At 37.1% G+C, this 22,326-nt stretch overlaps 1 protein-coding gene and 1 long non-coding RNA gene across 2 annotated transcripts in view; one reads left to right on the plus strand and one right to left on the minus strand.

The window, feature by feature from the left end:
• Positions 1–19: 19 nt before the first annotated feature.
• The window catches only part of ZSWIM5 (zinc finger SWIM-type containing 5), a 157,890-nt gene continuing 135,583 nt past the window's right edge, over positions 20–22,326 (minus strand). The window contains exons 12-14 of the mRNA XM_037021922.2: positions 4,886–5,049; positions 4,339–4,420; positions 20–3,610 (exon numbers count right to left, since the gene is read on the minus strand). Of these exons, the coding sequence (XP_036877817.2) occupies positions 2,748–3,610; positions 4,339–4,420; positions 4,886–5,049 (1,109 nt within the window). The 3' untranslated portion in view covers positions 20–2,747. The remainder of the gene's footprint in view (positions 3,611–4,338; positions 4,421–4,885; positions 5,050–22,326) is intronic.
• On the plus strand, positions 5,058–22,251 carry LOC140848884 (uncharacterized). The gene is made up of 2 exons (XR_012130147.1): positions 5,058–15,932; positions 21,911–22,251. It is a non-coding gene; the product is annotated as an uncharacterized lncRNA (long non-coding RNA).

Consider the following 22,326-nt stretch of genomic DNA (forward strand, 5'->3'; position numbering starts at 1 on the left):
CATAGGAGCCCAGATATCAGTGAATATGTATGATAGGATTTACTGTCATGGCTGTCACCACCATCTTGCTCTCAGATCTAAAACTCCAGAACTACATGGGGCTGGGGAGAGCCCCCTAGCAGTAGAGCTGTGATATTTGAGAGAAATGAGGTCCCCACAGCATACAAGGCCAAATTGATAGGGCCTTGTGTCTGGGGAGATAGGGGAGTACAGATCAGAGAGGGGCACAAAAGTAGCTAGAATACTTCAGAGAGGGTTCTGGAGGAAGATGGGGCCTAGGTGAGCAGGAAAAACTAAGCGTCCTTCAGCTTTGACCCCAAAATATGGGGAGGACATAAAGACTCAGAGCTAGGTTGCTTAGGATTAGAGCCTTAGACTTGTATCACTGAATCACAAAGTCCTCTGAAGCCAAAAGGCCCTATGACACTCAGGATTGCTTTGTATTATTTTCTGAGTATACCCTCTAATCTTCTCAGGATCTTGTTGTTTCTGCCCATCACAGTGGTACTTACTTCCTGGGACAAGGCTCTGGGGTGCCTGTGAACTCTGGAGAGGGGTGTGTGTGGCAGAAAATTCTTCATCATTCCACCTCTCCTTAAACAACTAGGAGCCCACAGCCTATTGTGCATGCAGCTCCCTGTCCCAGCCTGGGCAATGCAGGAGAGAGAAGGGCCCCATTTATTGAGAGAACACAGTTTCTTATTTTAGAAAAATGATCATTTCTGTGATCCATGATTTATTCATAGAAAAGCACTGCAAGTTCACACACTTGCTAAAAATGGCAATCATGATATAGAAATGGGAGTGGCTGCTTTTTTTTCAAAACCAACCTATTGGGCTAAGAGGTAGGGGCCCATGGCTGGACAGTAAGACTTTAGTAGCCACAAACAGCAAATACAACTTACTGGTTAGTGTGAAGAAAAAAAAAGTCACAAACAGTTTGTCAAAGAAGGGAAAACAAAGCAGATAGAGAGGTCCTTAGTGCATACTCTATTAGCTATACCACCCCTTCCCTACCACACCCCACCCTCTACTCGGGAACAAAAACATGGAACAGTGAACACCAAGACACTGGCATCCAAATGACTCTTCTGAACGCCCTTGCTGCCTCCTGTAACAATGCCAGGCAGATCACAGGGTCAGGAAAGCAGCAGGGCCATGACACACTGTGTAGGTCAGCCAGGGCTAAGATGGGGGTGCCCATTAGGGCTAGAAACTAGTCAGGAAGGGAAAGGCTCAATGCATTCCAGCCCCAGCCTCCAGATTAGCGACCAATGGGACTGTGACAAAAGCAGGTAGAAGAAGCTTGAGGTAGAGAGGCAAGGGCAGAAAGCAAGTACAAGGCAAGATGAGAACTGTGGAGTGGAAAGAACTACTCTTGGGGGAGAAGAAGACAGTGCTTAGAAGGTTGTTTGGTAACAAACTGCAGAGATGGGGAACATGTTTAGCTGTTGAGAGAGACTAAGGAACGAAGACGAGATCTGGCAAAAACAGAAGGGACTTATTTATGCAGATCCTTAAACATGAATTCAGACATAACCTGTGTGTCAAAATATACAGTTACACATACAAAGACAGACCAGTGGAGAGCAGGCATACACAGGTACAAACAAGTATTTATACATAAGCATTTGTGTGTGCCTGACACACACACACTAAACATGCATTGATGAACATGAATGCACAGATATGTATTCTTACATGTTCACACAGGTGTATATCCTCACACAGAAACCCCCAGTCTAGCACACAGACATGTTAACACATATACAGACAAGACAGATGTATATAAATATACATGTGCCCATATAGACAGGTATGTACAATATATCTCTGCACACAGAGACACATGTACTTAGCCATACAGATATATAAACACATACATAATTAGAGATAAAACCAGACACTCTCTAACACAAAGGTGACCAGAGTAGATGAATGTGAGCTTAGTGGCCTCCCAGACCACCTTCTCCCTGCACTTGTTTCTTAGGAGCTCAGAAGACTCCTAGAAAGGCATGTGAAGCAGGAGCAAGAGCTTCAGTGTCTGATGGCTTTGTGAGGCAAAAGTCTTTTTAAGTCCAGTCCTGGCCCTGCCCCTCACCCTCCACTGGGCTATAGATTCCCATCTGCAGGCTGGGGTTCCTGCATAGACTAGACTTGGGATTTATTCTAATTGGCCATTTTTCCTCCCTGCCACCCCCACTCTTCTACTACCAACAGCATACAGTCTGCAAGGGAAACCTGAGAAATGGTTGAGTCTCCTCAGAAAACAAGCCTATCTTGCCACCCACACCTACTTCAAGTACCCATCAAATTAGAACCAGAATTATAAATAGTTACAACTTTACAATGTAATTGGCAACACATATACTATAGTATTTACAGTACCATAAATGCTTCTGTTTCTCTGGTTAAGCAATCCCTGAGACGGAACAGTGTTCTGTATTTGCCAAGGTAGGGAGGGCCAGTGCCCAGGACACGCAGTACATAGGGGCGTGAGGTGGCATGTTGTGGGGCTTGATCTGCAGGGCCCAGCTCCTCTAGGAACAGTGGGCTATAGTGAGAACCTCGCCAAGGAAGGCATATTGGCTAGAGGTGGACTCTCCCCATGCTTAGCCCTGTGGTCCTTTGGCTTCAGCCACAGGTGCTCAGAGTCCTCTCAGGGTAGACAAATGTTTCAGTGTCCTTGGCCTGACCTGATGGTACCCGAGGGCCCAGGCTGCCCCAGCAGTGAGCTGTCTGCTTTCTCAGCCAAAGCGCTCTCGAACCAGCAGCATCAGCTTCTTCTTGCCTTTGTAGATTTGTTTGAGGTTGTCGATGAATTGGGCGAACTGCAGGTGGCCATCCTGGGGCAGCAGGAAGGTCTCCCGAGCCTTACTCAGAAATTCAATGAACTCTCCGTAGTGGCGAGGGCTGATGTGGGTCAGGCGTGAGTGTGTAGTATTGATATAGGCATTGATGGTGGCATCGAGCAGCTGGCGCAGTGGGGCTTTGTCAGTGGACATAAGTTTTCCAGAACTGCGGCGGCCTGGGATGCCAGCTAGGCCAGGCGCGGTCACTGTGCAGCGCCGCAGGATGTCTGAAAGGACTGTGGCACAGTGCACGCTCCTCACCACCAGGGGAATGAGGGCCGCCAGCTCATTCTTGCCTAGAGAGTGGCTGAGGGCACACGCCCAGAGCACATCATTGATGGCTGGATGGGTGTCCTGATTGTAGGCCAGGTTGAGATGGCTCATGGCCATTGAGGCCAGCCTGAAGGCACGTAGCGGGTAGCCACGGAGCTCCATGTAGCGGGCGATGGTGAACAGCTGCGAATGGGTCATGCCACTAGTGGCAGCATCGATGGCGATCTGGTAGGCTGCTTCAAAGGCGATGTGGTCTTTCTCACAGAGTGTAAGCGCTGACAGGGCACAACTCTGTGGATCCTTCATAGCACACTGCAGGGCCAGCGTGCGAGCACAGCTAGCCAGCTCCTCCCGCTGTGGATAGTCAAGACTGAGGCGCAAGATAGTGGTGTGGGATACGGCTGTGGCAGCCACAATGCTAGTAGCCTCGGTGGGGGTGAAGAGTGTGTACCAGCTCTGCAAGATGTTCACCAGGGCCCGCACACCTGTCAGGGAGAGCCTGAGCTCAGCCGTGGCCATCAGGGTCCCAATCCAGGTCTGCCCAGATTACCATAAAGGATCAGAACTTAGCCTGCGGAGATTCCTCTCAGCAGCCTTGAGATGATCTGAGGCAAACCAGGGCAAGGGGAGTATCCCGGATGGCCAGACCCTGTCTGGGGTCTCTTCCCATCCCTTCCTTCCCCAGGTCAGAGGGCTGAACCTCTCTGCAGGTGCTCTTAGCCCCTCACAAGGATGGAGCTGCAAAGCCTGTGGTTTGTCTGCCCTATGGCAGGGGTCGTAGATCTGCCTGGGGTTCTAGCTGAAGTGGGGCCTCTCAAAGTGGAGTCTTGTGCTAAGGGCTTTGGGCTCTAGATGGGGTCCTGCGCCTCTCGGCTGTTTGGGGTTTTTCATAAGTGCGGTCAGGGACTGGGAGCAAATCACTGGACCAACTACCTCCCAAGGGTGTACCTGAGCAATGGTGGCTGAAAACTCAATCTCTCAGACATGTTTCTGAGAAGAGGGCCAAAGCGCTGTTGACATCAGGGTATGGTCTGAGCAGTGAGGGCAGAGCTTGGGCTGGCTGAACAGAGGCCATCTTGTCCTACCAGCAGCCCCATCCTTTCCTAGGCCATCAGTAATAGCACGTGAGAACTCCAAGGATTCATTGTCCTGTACCAAGAGTAGGGACTAGGAACTTCCTTCTGTTGGGGGTAGAGGGAGGTGGGAGACTTACCCACTTCTGTAGCACATGTCACCAGCCACCGCACCATTTCCCGGCGCCTCCAGTTAAGGGTTGATAAGGTCATCCTCATCACCTGGGAAAAAGGAGGCATTCCCATGGGCTAAGCATTAACTGCTATGACCTCTTTTCACTTCCCCATGCCATTCCTTTACGCAACAATTATTTATTTAAGCAGTCATCTCTCCCCTAATAAGTACAGGCAGTTTTGCTGAATTTGTCCCACCATTCCCACTAATCAGACATCTTCTCTGATGACCCATAATGAAACTCCTATTACCACACCTTGCCTAACTTAAGAGGAATGGGGTAGGGTGGGGAGAAGATGAGGACCCATGAAGTCTAAAGTTACACTGCTTCTGGCCTTAACTTCAAAATAGAGCCCAATTTAGAGAGTCCTTACCTTGTGCTTAGTTTAGAAGTTGTGTTCTGGGGACAAAGAAAGAACCAGACTTGATCATGCCCCACCCTCCTGGGATCTTCTACCAATTGTCACTAGGCCAGGAGCCTAAAGTGGGGATGGCCCCCTCCTCCTCCATACCTGTAATCCCAGCTCCAGGGCCACGTTGAGCAGAGTGCTGTCAGTACTACTGTCAGTGGGAGTAGCAATCTTGAATGCATCTTGGGCCAGTTTGAAGATAAGAGAGGAAGAATGGATGTGCTTTTGTATTGCTCCCAGGATTGTTTGCAGCCTTAGAGTGTCCCCTGTAGGTGCAGAGAGGAGGAGCAGGGACAGGGTTTTCTTGAAAGCTTCCCTGAATAGTCTGATCACAACAGGGACTTGTTGAACTGGCTGCTATCAAATTCACTGAATGCTTCTGAATGTTACATCCCTTCTGGGTGGTCAAACTGTCTCCACTGAAGGTTGCTTCCTTCCCCAGGCACCCACGAGTTCCACCTTTTCATTTGCCTTTACCCTGCACTGTCTTTTCCTTCAGGCTCCTTAACTCCAGAAATAATTTTCATGAGCACCTGAACTTTGAGAGCTACTTATACAGAAGAAAGGAAGACGTATTATTGTCAAAAATGTGTACCTCCCATTGTTTGCCCCTCACTACAGCTAGCTCCCTGCAGTGAAAAGGAGCTGGGCCACCACTTCCTATTCAGTAGGCAAGGATCCTACACAAAGTACTAGTGCACAGAGTTAAGGAAAACACCACAGGAAGGGCATGTATACCACATGAAGTGAAGGTCACTGTACAAAGGTAGTACAGTATATGAAAGACTGGCTTATCTTATGAAGGAGTAAAATATGAAATAGAGAACAAAAAGTAGATCTTATGTTTACAAAGAGGTGTGGTGATAAGAGTATATAGGGTACTGTGTAAAGTACATTGGGAATTCAGTCTAGTTCAGCCATTTACCAGTTCAGTTACTTCATCTATAAAATGGAAACAATTTTCAGTTGGGGCTATTTTAAGAATTATAAACAATTTGTGTATAGTTAATATTCTATGACTCTTATAAAAAAGATAAGTTGCAGTATGTAAATAATGTATGTGTGTGCATATACATGAATAGAAAATTTCCAGGAATATTTATACCAGTGTCTTAGTAATAGTTATCTTTAGGTGGCAGGATGATGGGAGAATACCTTTTTTAAAGCAGTTTTAGGTTTACAGAGAATTGAGCAAATGGTACAGAGGTCCCATATAGTACCTTCTGGCTTCCATTTTCCCTTTTTAATTTTTTTTATTAAGGTTTCACAGGAACCAGTTTCCCTTATTAACACCTTACATTAGTGTAGTACATTTGACAAACCAACACTGATACATTATTATTAACTGAAGTCCATAGTTTAAATTAGGGTCCACTGTGTTACACAGTTCTGTGGGTTCTGACAATGCATAGTGTCATGGATCCACCATACGGAATCACACAGAATAGATTCATTGCTCTAAAAATCTGTGCTCCACCTATGCATCCCTCTCCTCATGCTTTCTGAAGAAACTAATCTCTACTGTCTCTATAGTTCCAATGTCACATTCTTGGAATCACATTATGTACACTTTTTTAAACTGGCTTACTTCACTAAGCAATATACATTTAAGGTTCCTCCATGTCTTTTTGTGTCTTGATAGCTCATTTACTTTCATTGGCAAATAATACTGCATTGTGTGAATGTACCAGTTTATCCATTCACCTTTGGAAGGACATCTGTTGCTTCCAGTTTTTTGCTATTACAAATAAAGCTGCTATACATTTGTGTGCAAGTTTTTGTGTAAATGTAAGTTTTCAACTAATTTGGGTAAATACCTAGGATCACGGTTGTTGGATCATATAAGACCATGTTTAACTTTGTAAAACACTGCCTCACTGTCTTTCAGAGCAGTTCACCTTTTGCATTCCTATCAGCAATGGGAGTTCCTGTTACTCTACATCCTTGTTAGTGTTTGGTGTTGTCAGTATTTTGGCTTTTAGCCATTCTAATAAGTGTGTCGCGGTGCCTTTTGTTTTAATTTGCGTTTCTCTAATGACTTAGGATGCTGAGCGTCTTTTCACGTGCTTCTTTGCCATCTGTGTATCTTTGGTGAGGCTTCTACTTAGGGCTTTTGCTTTTGTTGTTTGTTTTCTTAATAAGTCTTGAGAGTTATGTGTATATTTGGGATACAAGTCCTTTATCATATGAGCATTTTACACATATTTTTTCCCAGTCTTGTGGCTTGTCTTTTCATTTTCTTAACAGTGTTTTTCATGGAGAAGTTTTCCATTTTGATGAAGTCCTACTTGTCAACTTTTTCTTTCATGGATTGTTTTTGGCATTGTATCTAAAAAGTTATTGCCAAACATGACATCACTTAAGTTTTCTCTAATATTATCATCTGGAAGTTTTAGTTTTGTTATACTTTCATGTTTATGATCCTCTGAGTTTTTATGAAAGGTACAAAGTCACTGTCTATCTTCATTTTTTTTGTTTTTTTGCATGTGGATATTGTGTTTTTCCAGTATCATCTGGTGAAAAGACTATCCTTTGCTCGTCAAAAATCAGTTGACTGTATTTGTGTGGGTCTATTTCTGAGCTCTCTATTCTGCTCCATTGATCTCTTGATGTTTGTCTATTCTTTTGCCAATACCACACTATCTTGATTACTATAGCTTTATATTGTCTTGAAGGTGGGTAGTGTTAGTTCTCCAATGTTGTTCTTTAACAATGTGTTAGCTATTCTAGGTCTTTTGCCTTTCCATATGAACTTGAAAATTTGTCAATATCTACAAAATAACTTGCTGGGATTTTGGTTGAGACTGTATTGAATCTATAGGTTAAGTTGGGAAGAACTGACAATAATATTGAGCCTTCCTATCTATGGACATGGAATATCTATTTATTACACCTACTTTGATTTCTTTCATCAGAGTTTTATATTTTCCTTATACACATCCTGTACATATTTTATTAGATTTATTCCTAAGTACTTTTTTTGGGTACTAATGGTAAATGGTAATGTTTTTCATCTCAAATTTCAGTTGTTCACTGAAGGAATACAGGAATACAATCGACTTTTGTATATCACCCTTGTATCCTTCGACCTTGCTATCATCAATTAGCTCCAGTTTTCTGTTGTTGATTCTTTGGGATTTTCTACATACACAATTATGTCATCTGCAAACAAAGACAGTCTTATTTCTTCCTTTCTAATCTGTGTACCTTTTATTTCCTTTCTTATCTTATTGCATTAGCTAGGACTTCCAGTCTGATGCTGAACGGGAGTGGTGAGAGGACATTCTTATTCCTGATTTTCAGGGGATAGCACATAGTTTCTCTCCATTAAGTATAATGGTAGCTGTAGGTTCTTTGTAGATGTTCTTTATAAAGTTGAGTAATTTCTCCTCTATTCCTAGTTTAATGAGAAGCTTTTTTTAAAATTAATAGGTGCTGGATTTTGCCAAATGATTTTCTTGAATCTATTGATATAATGATATGATCTTTCTTCTTTAGCCTGTGAATGTGATGGATTACATGCATGATTTTCAAGTGCTAAACTAGCCTTGCATTACTGGAATAAATCCCACTTGGGTCACAGTGTATAATTATTTTTATACTTTGTTGGAGTCAATTTGCTAATATTTTGCTAAGGATTTTGCATTTACATTCATGAGTGATATTGGTCTATAGTTTTCCTTTCTTGTATTATCTTTATCTGATTTTGATATTAGGGAAATGGTGGCCTCATAGGATGAGTAAGAAGGCATTCTGCTTTTATTTTCTGGAAGAGACTGTAGAGAACAGGTATCATTTATTTCTTAAATATTTGAAAAATCAGTGAAATCATCTGGCATAAGTGCTTTCTGTTTGGAAAATTAATGATTCAATTTCTTAAACGTATATAGGCCTATTTAAATTTATTTCTCCATGTGTGAGTTTTGGTAGACTGTATTTTTCAAGGAATTAGTCTATTTCATCATCTAAGATATCAAATTTGTGGGAATACAGTTCATAATTTCTTTCATTATCTTTTTTTTTAGCTTCAAAATTTCTCTTTTTATTAATGGGGCCTCCTGGATTTTAGCATCTGGAAATAGTCTGGCACCTGAGCAGCCTTTTCCTGGGTATGCACCATTGCCACATTTTGGGCGCTTCTGCAAGCCCTGTGCTGGACACTGTGTGCACCATTAGGTCATTTAACCCCGAAGAGAGTGTGTGGGGAAGGCATTTTGTTATTCCTGGTTTAGAGGGGGAAACTGAAGCACAGAGAGGTTAACTGAGTTGCCTGAGGTCATGTACCTGTAAGCAGAGCTGGTAACAGAGTCTGTTCCTATCACTGTTGGGGGCAGGGGAGGTGTGTGTGCCTGGGATAAGATTACTTTAATTTTTAAGTCATATATATCTGTGTCTATTGGCTGTTTTTTTTCCCCGTTTTTATAATAGACTTTATTTTTTAGAGCAAGTATACAGAAAAATAGAGCAGGAAGTACAGATTTCCAGGGCCCCCTTCCCACTGCACCCTGTCACCTACTTCATTATCTTTTTAATGTTGATGGAATCAGTAATGGTAACCCCTCTTTCATTTATGATATTAGTAATTTATATCTTTTTTCTTGTTAGTGTGGCTAGAGGCTTATCAATTTATTGATCTTTTCAGAGAAGCAGCTTTTGCTTTCACTGATTTTTCTCTATTTTTTTCTTATTTTCAATTCCAATGATTTTTAATTTTAATTTTTTCTTTTCTTCTACTGGCTTTACATTTACATTGCTCTTCTTTCTCTAGTTTTCTAAGGTGGAAGCTTATTTATTTTCCCCCAGTTGAGATATAAATGATATACGACACTATGTAATACAGTTTAAGTTGTACAATGTGACTTGTTATTGCAAATGATTACCACATCATAATCCATCATCTCACAGTTACCTTTGTGTGTGTGTAGTGAGAACAATTAAGATCTATTCTCTTAGCAAATTTCAAATATACAACACAGTATTGTTAACTAGAGTCACCATCCTATACATTAGATAGCCAGAACTGATTTATAACTGAAAATTTTTATCAATACCTCCCTATTTCCCCCACTCCTCAGCCTCTAGTAACCTCCAGTCTGTTTCTGTGAGTTCAAGTTTTTTTATATTATACATATAAATATATAAAAATATTTTATATATAACTATATATTTTATTTTTATATTTATATATTTTATATATACATGTAAATGAGATTGCATAGAGTATTTGTCTTTTTCTGACTTATTTCAGTTAACATAATGCCCTCAGGTTCACCCATATTTTTGCAAGTGATTGAATTTCCTTTTTTTTATGGTAATATCCCTCTATATGTCTGTATATGCATATACCACACTTTCTTTATTCATATATCTAACAGCAGACACTTAGGTGATTGTTTCCAAATCTTGGCTATTGTGAATGCTGCTGCAATGTGGTGAATACAAGGGCACAGATATATCTTCAAGAGTGATTTCACTTCCTCTGGATATACCCAGAAGTGGGATTGCTGGACCATACATAGTAGTTCTACTTTCAATTTTCTGAGGAAGCTCTGTACTGTTTACCATAATAGCTCTATCAATTTACATTCCCAGCAAGAGTGGACAGGGTTCCTTTTCCTCCACACCCTCACCAGCACTTGTTATTACTTGTCTTTTTGATAATAGCCATTCTAACAGGTGTGAGGTGATAGATAACTGATTTTGTATATTCTTTTTAACTAATATATGCAATTAACGCTATATATTTCCCCCCCAAGCACTTTCACTGTATCTTACACATTTTGGTCATTTTTATTCTTTGATTTAGTACAAAATATTTAAAAATTTCTCTTGAGAATGGACTAGTGGTTACCAAAGGGAAAGGGGTTGGGGAGGGTCAGGGGCAAGGGATGGATTAAGGGGATTAAAGGGTATTATGATTAGCATACATAAAATGGGGGTGCATGGGGAAGGCAGTATAGCACAGAGAAGACAAGTAGTGACTCTATACCATCTTACTATGCTGATGGACAGTGACGGTCATGGGGTATGTGGTGGGGACTTGATAATAGGGGGGAATGTAGTAACCACAATGTTCATGTGAAACTGAGCATAAGACTGCATATCAATGATACCTTAATTAAAAAAATTTATCGAGAATGTTTTGACTCATGTGTTACTTAGAAGTATGCTGTTAATCTCCACATATTGTGGATTTTCCAGTTATCCTTTTGACACTGATTTCTAATTTAATTCCACTGTAGTCTGAGAGCATGCTTTGTATGATTTCTATTCTTGTAAATTTATTAAAGTGTATTTTATGGTCCAGAATGTGGTCTATCTTGACAAATGTTCCATGTGAGCATGAGAAGAATGTGTATTCTGCTGTTTCATGAAGTATTCTATACATGTTAATTAGATCCAGTTAATTGATGATGCTGTTCAGTTCAAATACAATCTTACTGATTTTCTGCCTGCTGGACCTGTAGATTACTGAGAGTTGTAGTGACTTCTCTAATAGTGAATTTGTCCATTTCTCCTTGCAGTTCTAGCCTCACTTATTTTGATGCTCTTTTGTTAGATACATACACACTGAAGATTATCTCATTGGAGAATTGATCCCTTCCTTTATCACTATGTAATGTCCCTCTTTATCCCTAATTTTCCATGTTTTGAAGTTTGCTTTGTCTGAAATTAATAAGTGCTCCAGCTGTCTTCTGATTTGTGTTAAAATGATAGTTTCTTCATACTTTGTTGTTGAAGAAATCTGATTATGGTTAAGAAATAAGTTTAAAGATGAAAATAATAAACTGGCTAAACTACTGTGCATGCTTTTCTGGTAGAATATATTTTTCAGACTTCCTGCTTTCAGTGTGGCTAGTCTCCTAAGGAGTCTATAGGGTATGAAAAGTGAGGGCTAAAGTGTTGACAACACTTCCTTTTTTAAAATAAAAAGCACTGGCCTCTGTTTTTAGGATTTATAGAATATTTAGAAAGGTAAAACATATAAGCCCAATCATGCAGAATTAATATCTACCTAAAGGTACTGGGATAAAAATGAAGCCCAGTGCTGGTCAGGGTTTATACTTAGGGACTTTTAACTTGTTCTAACACTGTCTCTTTTTTGGTTCATTGATTTATCTGTCTCTATTTAATCTGTGGCAAAAAATATATACATAAAACAAAACTATTTTAATCAGTTTTAAGTGTACAACTGAGTGGTGCTAATTCATTCACTGCATTGTATAAATATCAACAGTATCTATTTCCAAACTTTCATTGCCCCAAACAGAAGCTTTGTACCCATTAAGCAATAACTCTTCATTGCCCCGGGTCCCCTCAGCCTCTGGTAACCTCTAATCTACTTTGTCTTTATTAATTTGCCTATTCTAGATATTCATATAAGTGAAGTCATACAATATTTATCCTTTGTGTCTTAATTTTTCACTTAGCATAATGTCTTCAATATTCCTCCATGTTGCAGCTTGTGTCAGAACATTTTTTTCACTTAATAATATTCCATTATATGGAATAGATATACTACATTTTGTTTATCCATTCATATGTTGATGGACATTGGGTTTGTTTCCAGCATTTGGCTATTGTGAATAATGCTGCTGCAATGAACACTGGTGTGTGATTATCTGAGTTCCCTGCTTTCAATTCTTTTGGGTATATATGTAGAGGTGGAATTGCTGGATCATATGGTAATTCTATTTAGATTTTTCAGGAATTATCGAACTGTTTCCTACAGCAGTTGTACCACTTTACATTCCCATCAGCAATGTACAAAGTTCTAATTTTTCTATATCCTTACCAACACATTACTTTTTTTTTATGAGAGCTATCTTATTGCATATGAAGGGGTATCTTACTGTGGTTTTGATTTGAATTTCTCTAACGACTAGTGATGTTGAACATCTTTTCTTGTGCTTGTTACTTACTTTTACACCTTCTTTGGAGAAATGGTTTCTTCAAGTCTTTTGTCCATTTTTTGGTTGGGTTGTCTTTTTGTTATTGAATTACAATCCTTTTATATTCTGTACATATTCTTATCAGACATGTGATTTACATTTTCTATTCTATAAGGCGTCTTTTCAAATGTCCTTTGGCAAACAAAAGCTTTTAATTTTGATGAGGTTCAATTTATATACATTTTCTTGTTTGTTGCTCAAGTTTTTGATGTCATAAGTCATATGTAAGAATCTATTGATGTAATTCTTATCTTTATTTCTCTGTAGGTATCTTTATTTCTCTGGCTTCCTTCAAGATTTCCTCTGGTTTTCTGCTGTTTGAATATGATATGCCTTGGAGGAAATTTTTTGGTAATCATACTTCTTGGTGTTCTCTGAGCTTCCTGGACTTGTGTCCTGGTGTCCATTATAACTTCAGAAAATTTTCAGCCATTGTTACTTAAAACACTTCTTCTGCTCCTTTCTTCTCTTTCTGGTATTCCCATTATGTATATGTTATGTATCTTTTCTAATCGCCCAACACAGTTCTCAGATATTCTGTTCTGGGTTTTTCCCATTCTTTTTTTCTCTTTGCATTTCAATTTGGGAAGTTTCTACTGACATTTATAATTTAAAATTTGGAAATAGTCATATGGTTCAATATTGAAAAACAATACAAAAGGTAAATAATGGAAAATTCTTTCTCCCCCTCACCCCTGCCCCTCATTCACCCACTTCTAACCCTATATGCAACCAATAGTATCAGTTTTTGCATTACCTTCCAGGATATTCTATGCATAATAATACATGACCTATTTCCTCTTCTTTTAAAAAAATCCCACAAATGGTAGCACAGTATCCACAGATTTGCATGTTATTTTCTCCCTACATATCAATGTACCTTGGAGATCACTCCACATCAGTACATAAAGAGCTTTTTGTTCTTTTAAATGGCTGCACAGCATTCCATTAATGGATGTAGAGATCCATAGTATGGATGTACAGATATGTTTTGGAATTCAAAATTTTTTAAGTTAAAGATAAATATTTTATAGATAATATTTGCAATGGATATGGGGCAGCATCCCATAATTAAGCACATCACTATACAGTGATTATATGAATACTCACACTAGGTGGGATGAAGAGCAATATTAGTATTGTAGTTTATCAACAGTTACTGAAAAATGAAATAGTGTGATACAGACCACAAACACTTGGTACCCTTTATTTCTCAGGAAAACATTCAATAAAACCAATATGCATGCCATAAATATTTGTTTCATCTGGTTTCTTGAGGATTTTGGATAAAAGACTTCATCAGCATTGCTATTATTTTCACTAAAGATTAGAGTTAAATAAAATTTAATGATGGGCTAAGAATGGGATTCTTTAATGATAAAGCAACGCTATAATAGGTGGCCTTTTAAAAGGTATAGTTCTAGGGTAATGTGTCTCATTAATATGGATTTCTATATAAGCAGTCTCTTCAGAAGTAGCCACATTTTTTCACTGATAAGTTCATATTGTTCAAGGCCAATTAACTGCTCAAACATTTCCCTCATACTGTATATGGAGATTTTTACCCCCAATCTGTGTTGTATCTCATTGTCATCACTAGTAGCCTCATGCATATTTGGGTTAACACCATATTAGCAACTTTTCTATCTTGCAAGGAATGTACAGAAGTATACAACTTATGATATTCAGTATTTTTTGGATATTGGCTTTCTCTACTACAGTGCTTCTACAATTGTAGAAAGCATAAATACCATCTGGAGGATTTGCTAAAATGCAGATTCTTGGGATACATGTGCAGAGATTCTGAGTCAGCAGGTCTGGAGTTGGGTCTGTGAATCTGCATTTCTAACAAGCTTCCAGGTTATGGTGATATTACTTGTCCACTGACCACACTTTGAGTAGTAACATTCTTAGACTTTTAGCCAATAAACTTTTATTGCAAGTAATGAAACTATTATCTCATTAGTGACACAAAATCCTTCAAAGTTTTTATCTACAGGTTTGCTTCAAACATTACTGCAAGTCAAAAGTCTATGCTAAACATTTACCAATCATGCCAAGCATCAGCAACTATGTAGATGGCTCCTGATTGAATTTCTGCATTAACTCTCTTAGGAAAACTTGAGAGTTAACTGCTGCAAGTATAGAGTATGAAATAAAAAATATTTATATTTGCTCTTCATAGGGAGTAAAACTGCTTGGTTAAGTTCAGGAGAAGTGTATGTGCCATAGCGGCCTAGGAATAATATCATTATAGTTTTCTTCCATCCCAGTGAGTATAAAATGTACTGTCATTGGCATAATTAATTGAGCCAGTTAGGAAATATTTCTTTGACTACCCATACTTTTTGTTTACATACAAAAAAGTATGTTACATACTGTGAACAACTTTTGAGACATCTTGGATGTTGGCTTTTTCTAACTTTACCGATCTGCTGCATTAGTACATCCTGTAACTTTGAACCTGTGCTTAGAGTCCTTATAACCTCTGTTTGCTTATCAAGCATTAATTATTAAAAAAAAAAAATACAGGCCCAAACAGAGCTGTTTCATGTTCTCTGCCTATATGTTTGGGACTAAGGTGTTCATTAAAAATCATCTTAACAAATTTGTCATAGAAGTTTTGTCTACTTCATGCTAAGCAGAAGCTTCTTCCTCACAGATGTTCAGATATTTTATACCATGATGCTTCTTAAATTTCTGCAGCTAATCTTCTGATATTTTATATGTACCTTAAATGTTCAGTCCTTCAAGGCATATTCTAGCTTGTTTCACGACCATCAAACCAGTCAGTGACATATTCACAGTGCTTCATTGTTGATCCATTCAATCATGGTCATGTCAACATCTTCCTTTTTTTGCCCTCTGAAAAATATTCTATTCTTTGTTAGTCCTGGTCATTGTTGTTCCAGTAAAACTTAAACACTTTGTTTTCTTCAGGTCATATGTGGTATTAATTTCACACACTATGCTTCAGGTAAGATGCCTTATAGACACAACTTATCAAATTTCTGTCCTGACTTTATTTTCTGTGCCACTGATAATGACACATGCTTCCTTTTCTTCTTATTCTTATTTACAGGAATATCTTCAATTTTCTGATGTTTTTACAGGAATATTAAACTCAAGCTGACAAAATAACAGTAACATAAAGAAGGCAACACAATATTGGTGAACAGCAGAGATGTATATGACTGGTAAGAGTGCTGAGAAACAACTAATACCTCATGTCAGTTGAGGTCAGTTTTGGCTGTAAAAATTAACAAAAAAAGTGGATTTTCAAAGCTTTTCAGATTTTGGAATTCCATGTGAGAGATTTGATCCAAAGTAATATATTTAATCAGTCTATTGATGGATACTCGAAACATTTCAAATATTTTGCAGTTACAGTGTTAGAGTCAATAACCTTGTACAAACATCATTTCACAGTTGCACAAATATATTTGTAAGATAAAATCCTGGAAGAGAAATTGCTGGGTCAAAGGATATATATACATTAAAACACTGATATGCCAAACTGCCCTCCACAAAAGATTACCAATCTATACTCCCACTTCACACCTTTGCAAACACAGTGTTTTATCAAAATTCTGAAATAATTTCAAACTTACAGAAAAGTTTTAAGAATACTGTACAGAGAGATCTTTTCTTCCCCCTGAACCATTTAAAAGTAAGTAACTGACTTGCTACCCCATCACTCCTGAATACTATAATCTATGTTTCTGGCAAACAAGGACACAATTCTACATACTGACAACACAACCATCAAAATCAATAAATTAATATCAATATAACCTACCATCTACCACAGACCTCATTCAGGTTTCACCAATTGTCACAATAATGTACTTTATAGCAAAAGGATTTCATGTAAGGTCATGTGTTACATTTAGTTTGTCATGTATCTTTAGTCTTCATCAATTTGGAAAAATTTCGGAATCTTCCGAACATTCATGACCTTGACATGTTTGCAGATTAGACTTGTTATTATGTAGTATGTCCTTCAATCCAGGTATGCCTGATGTTTTCTCAAGTTCTTATTGCTTCCTAATAGGTGATATATGATTTTGACTTGATCCATTACTGATGGTATTAACTGTGGTCACTTAACTAAAGTGATGTCTGCCAGGTTTCTCTAAAGTTACACATTTTTCCTTTACGACTGACAAGTATTTTGTGAGGAGAAAATTTGAGACTATGTAAATATTCCTCATCAAACATTCACCCATTAGTTTTAGTATCCATCAATGTTTCTAGGCTGAATTAAGTATTATATCACTGCCAAATGGCATACTCTCATTTTATCATTCCTTCCATGATCATCAGTTGGCATCTCAGTCTATTCATTTATTTATTCATCAGTATAAAACTTATGGATCCCAATGTTATTCAATGAGTTGTAATTACTTGCTATCATTACTTATCTATATTTATAGTTTTATTGAGGTGTAATTGACATACAGTAATCAGCACATAATTTAAAATGTACAATTTGATAAATTTTGACAAATGTATACACCCAAGGAACTATCACCACAATCAAGACAATGACCATATCCATCACCCCCAGAGTTTCCTTGTGACCCTTGGTAATCCCTTCTTCCCTTCCATCATAGCTTGCCCCAGCTACCATTCACAAGAAACTGTTGATCTGCTTTCTGTCACTACAGTATGCACTTTCTAGAATTTTATAAAAATATAATAATGTTTTTTTTCCTTTGATCTTGCTTCTTTCATTTAGCATTAAGTATTTTTAGAGATATCCATATTGTAGTGTGTATCAATAGTTCATTTCTTTACATTACTGAGTGGTAGTCCACTGGATGGTTATATCACAGTTTGTTTATTCATATTCACCTGTTGATGGTTATCTGGATTGTTTCCAGGTTTTGGTTATTAAAAACAAAGCTGCTATGAGCATTCATATCAGTCTGTATAGATATATACTTCCATTTCTTTTGGGTAATACCTAGGGGTGAAATGGCTAGATCGTACGTGTAGGTATCTAATGAAATTTTTAAGAAGTCACCAGTTTTCCAAAGTGTGCCATATACATTCCTATCTGTAGTGTATGAAGAACTCCAGTTGTTCCACATTCTTGTCAGTTTTTATTTTTTAAACTTAAGCCATCCTGTTATTGTGGTTTTATTGCATTTCCCAAAGGACTAATGATACTGAATATTTTTTTCATGTGCTTATTTTCCACTAGTGTATCTTCTTTAGTGGAGTATCTTTCATATCTTTGCTCATTTAAAAAAATAGGTAGTTCATTCTCTTACTAGTCTTGAGAGTTCCTTACATATTCTGGAAGTAAGTCCTTTATCACATATGTGATTTGCAAATATTTTTCCCAGTCTGTGGGTTGTCTTTTCATTCTCAATAGTGATTTTTATAGAGAAGTTCTTAATTTTGGTAAGTCCAATTTATTATTCTTTTCTCTTACGGATTGTGCTTTTAGTGTTGTATGTAAGAAATCTTTGCCTAACAAGAAATGAAAATGATTTTTGGTTCAGTATTTTTTTTGAAAGTTTTATAGTTTTAGCTTTTACATTTAGGTCCTCAATCCATCATAAGTTAATTGTTGTATATGTTGACAAGTTGTTGAAAAGACCATCCTTTTCTCAACTGAACTGGTTTTGCCTCTTTATTGAAATAAACTGACCATATATGTGTGGGTCTACTTTGGGACTCTAGTCTTTGTCACTGATCTACTTGTCTATCTTTACACCAATAACCCTGTATTGATTATCATAGCTTTATAGTAAGTCTTGAAATCAGGTAGTGTTAGTCCTACCACTTTATTTTGCAAAGTTGTTTTTGGCTACTCTAGATCTTTTGCATTCCCATTTGAATTTTAGAATCAGATGATCAATTTCTACCACAAAAGCTTTTTGGGATTTTGATTAGGATTGCATTGAATCTATACATCAGTTTGTAGAGAATCAACATCTTAACAATACTAAGTCTTTCAATCCTTTAGCACAGAATGTCTTTCCTTTTATTTATGTCTTCTTTATTTCTTTCCACAATGTTTAAAATTTTCATTGTACAGGTCTTGCACATCTTCTGTCAGGTTCATTCTCAAGTATTTCATATTTCTTGATGCTATTATGCTGACTTAAAATTTTCAATTCAGATTATTCATTGCTGGTGTATTGATTTTTATATATTGATCGTGTCTCCTGAAACCTTGCTAAACTTATTAATTCTAATAGATTTTTGTAGATTCCATAGGGTTTTCTACATGGACGATCATGTCATCAGAGAATAAAGACAGTTTTACTTCTTCCTTTCTAATCTGGATATCTTTTCTTTTTACTGTTTTACTGCACTGGTTAGAATCCCCAGTATGATGTTGAATATAAGTGGCAAAAGCAAACATCTTTGCCTTGTTCCTGATTTTAGGAGGAAAGGATTCAATCTTTTATCATTAAGTATAAGGGTAGTTGTATCATAAATACCCTTCATCATGTTGAGGAAGTTCCCTTCTAATCCTAGTTTCTTGAGAGTTTTTATTGTGTTTATTAGGAATAAGTGTTAGATCTTATCAAATACTTTTCTGTATTATAGAGATGATAATGTGGGTTTTCTTTTTTACTCTATTAGTATGATAAATTATAATGGTTGATTTTTAAACGTTAAACCAACTTTGTATTACTAGGATAAACACTACTTGGTCATGATGTATTATCCTTTTTATATATTATTAGATTCAATCTGCTAAAATTTCCATTAAGAATTTTTATACGTATGCTCATAAGGACATTAGTCTGTAGTTTTCTTTTCTTATGATTTTTGTCTGGTTTTGGTGTCAGGGTAATGCTGGATTCATAGATTGAGTTGTGAAATGCTTCCTCCTCTTTACTTTTAAAGAGTTTTTATAGAATTACGTTTTCCTTAAATACTTGGTAGAATTTATCACTGAAGTCATCTGGGCCCAGGTTTTTGTGTGGAAAAGTTTTAAAATACAAATTCATGTTTTTTGAAAAAATTCATTTCTATTTATTCTTTTTCTAAATTGTGACCCAAATTTTACCATTTTAATCATTTAAGGGTACAATTCAGTAACATTAAGTACATTCACAATGTTGTACAATCATCACTATTACCCACTTTCAGAATTTTTCATCATCCCAAATATAAACTCTGTACTCATTAAATAAAATTTCATTTCCCCAATCTCTGTATTCTACTTTCTGTCACTATGAATTTCTCCTTTCTGCCTCTGTACACACTGTATTAAATTGATGTCTCCCAGGTTTCTCTACTCTATAGTGTGTTATACTTTTTTCTTTTATGATTGGTAATTATTTTGTGGAGAGATACTCTACGTAAGTATCCCATTACTCATTAAAATTTTGCCTGCTAAGTTTATATACATTATGTTTCTGTACTGTGGTTACTCTGAGTACCTCATATAAGTAGAATCAGAGAATATTTGTCATTTTGTGATTGGCTTATTTCAATTAGCATAATGTTTTCAAGCTTCTTCCAAGCTGTAGCATGTATCAGAATTTCATTCCTTTTTATGGCTCAATAATATGCCAATGAATTATATATCATATTTTGTTTATTCATCTGTTGATAGACACTTGAGTTATTTCCAACTTTTGGCTACTATGAATAATGCTGTGAACATTGGTGTACAAATATCTGTTTGAGTCCACGTTTTCAATTCTTTTGGGTATTTTATTTATTCTTGAGTGAGCTTTGGTAGTTTGTATTTTTCAAGGAATTAATTCATTTCATTTATGTTGTTGAATTTATTGGAATAAAATTGTTCACAATATTCCTTTATCATTTTAATGTCTTTAGTATTTGTTGGGATATCACCTTTCTTATTCTTGGTAATTTTTGTCTTCCTTTTTTCATGATGAGTCTAAAGAGATTTCAATTTTATTTTTCTTTTCAAATAACTAGCTTTGATTTCATTGATTTTCTCTACTTTTTTTCCCCTTATTCTAGTTCACTGATTTTTGCTCTGATCTTTATTATTTCCTTTGTTCTGCTTACTTTTAGTATCATTTGCTTTTGTTTTTCTGGTTTCTTAAGGTGGAAGCTGAGGTCACTGACTTGAAACTTTTCTTCTTTTCAGGCACAGGCATTTAGTGCCACAAATTTCATTCTAAGTAAAGGTTTAGCTGCATTCCAGAATTTTTGATATTTTGTACTTTCATTTTCCTTCAGTTTAAAACAGTTCCTAATTTTCTTGTGTTTTTTTCCCCCTTTGTCCACTGAGTTAAATGGAAGTACGTGATTTAATTCCTAAAGATGTGGTGGATTTTTCAGATGTCTTTGTATTACTGATTTCTAATTCACTTGTGGTTGTCTGAAAAGCCTTTTATTTAACTTCTTTTTTAATTAAGTGTTGTTGATAGACAATCTTATACCGGTTTCATGTAGACAACACAGTCCACCTTTGTTTTTGAAAGATATTTTTACTGGGATAGAATTTTGGGTTAACAGTTATTTTTTTTTTGAAAGTACGTAAAAAATTCCTCCACTGTCTTCTGATTTACAGTCCTTCTAGCGAGAAACCTCCTGTTACACTTATCTTTTGTCCTTTGTCTATAATGTCTTTTTTTTCTCTAGTTGTTTTTAAATAAGATTTTCTCTTTTATCACTGATTTTAAGCAATTTGATTATGATGTGCCTTAGTAGAGGTTGCTTCATGTTTCTTGTGCTTGAGGTTCATTGAGCATCTTGAATTGTAGTAATCTTTATCCTGATCAGAATCTGACACTCCATGCCAGGCTACCGCCACCACCACTACCCACGTGGATGCCTGTTATCAAATTTATTGATTTTTGCCAATAAGATTAGTAAAAAATACTATCTTGGAGTAATTTTGTTTTTTTTTCAAGTGAGGCCAGGCATTTTAATTGTTTAAAAGTCAGTAATATCTTCTTTTCTGTGACCTGTCTGATCAGATCCCTTGTTCAATTTTTGTATTGGCTTATTGATCATTTTTAGATTGATTTCCCTGGATCTTTTACTTTCTCTAATGAGCATTTTTTGGGGCAATAAGGAGGTACAACATGCTATTTTTAATTAAAAAATTCTTTGAAAAATCTGTTTAGTTCCCTGGTATCAGAAAAATACTCACAGCCCATAGTAGCTAATATTTTCTTATAGCTTCTTAGTGGTTAATTTTAATTTTCACTTCTCTTTACAGTGAAACCTACATAGCTAACAAGAAGTATGTGAGCTTGGAAGCCTGAGAGGCACTATGAGCTGTCTATATTTTGACCAGGGGCAATGGAAAAATCACAAATTCTCACATTTGTAAAGTGATTTGCAGCTCCGTTTCAGTCATCACTTCACTGGATCTTCCAATGGCCCTGGGAAGCTGAGAGGTCATTAACAATGATCCCTATCATATAGATTTTGAACCTGAGACTTGGAAAGGTGATGTGACTTTAACATTTAAAAGGTTAGATTTTTACCTTAAGGATGATTTTATTCTGCGTACTCAGGGTCCTATGATTAATAATTATAATAAAACTCTGGCTTGGACCCAGGTGCTCATTCTAATGGCAACAATCAAAGTAAGGATCCCTATAACTCTAAGTGGTCAAGGGAAGATGAGAA

This window comes from Manis javanica, chromosome 4 (genome assembly GCF_040802235.1).
Source record: "Manis javanica isolate MJ-LG chromosome 4, MJ_LKY, whole genome shotgun sequence".
In the NCBI taxonomy this organism is placed as follows: domain Eukaryota; kingdom Metazoa; phylum Chordata; class Mammalia; order Pholidota; family Manidae; genus Manis; species Manis javanica.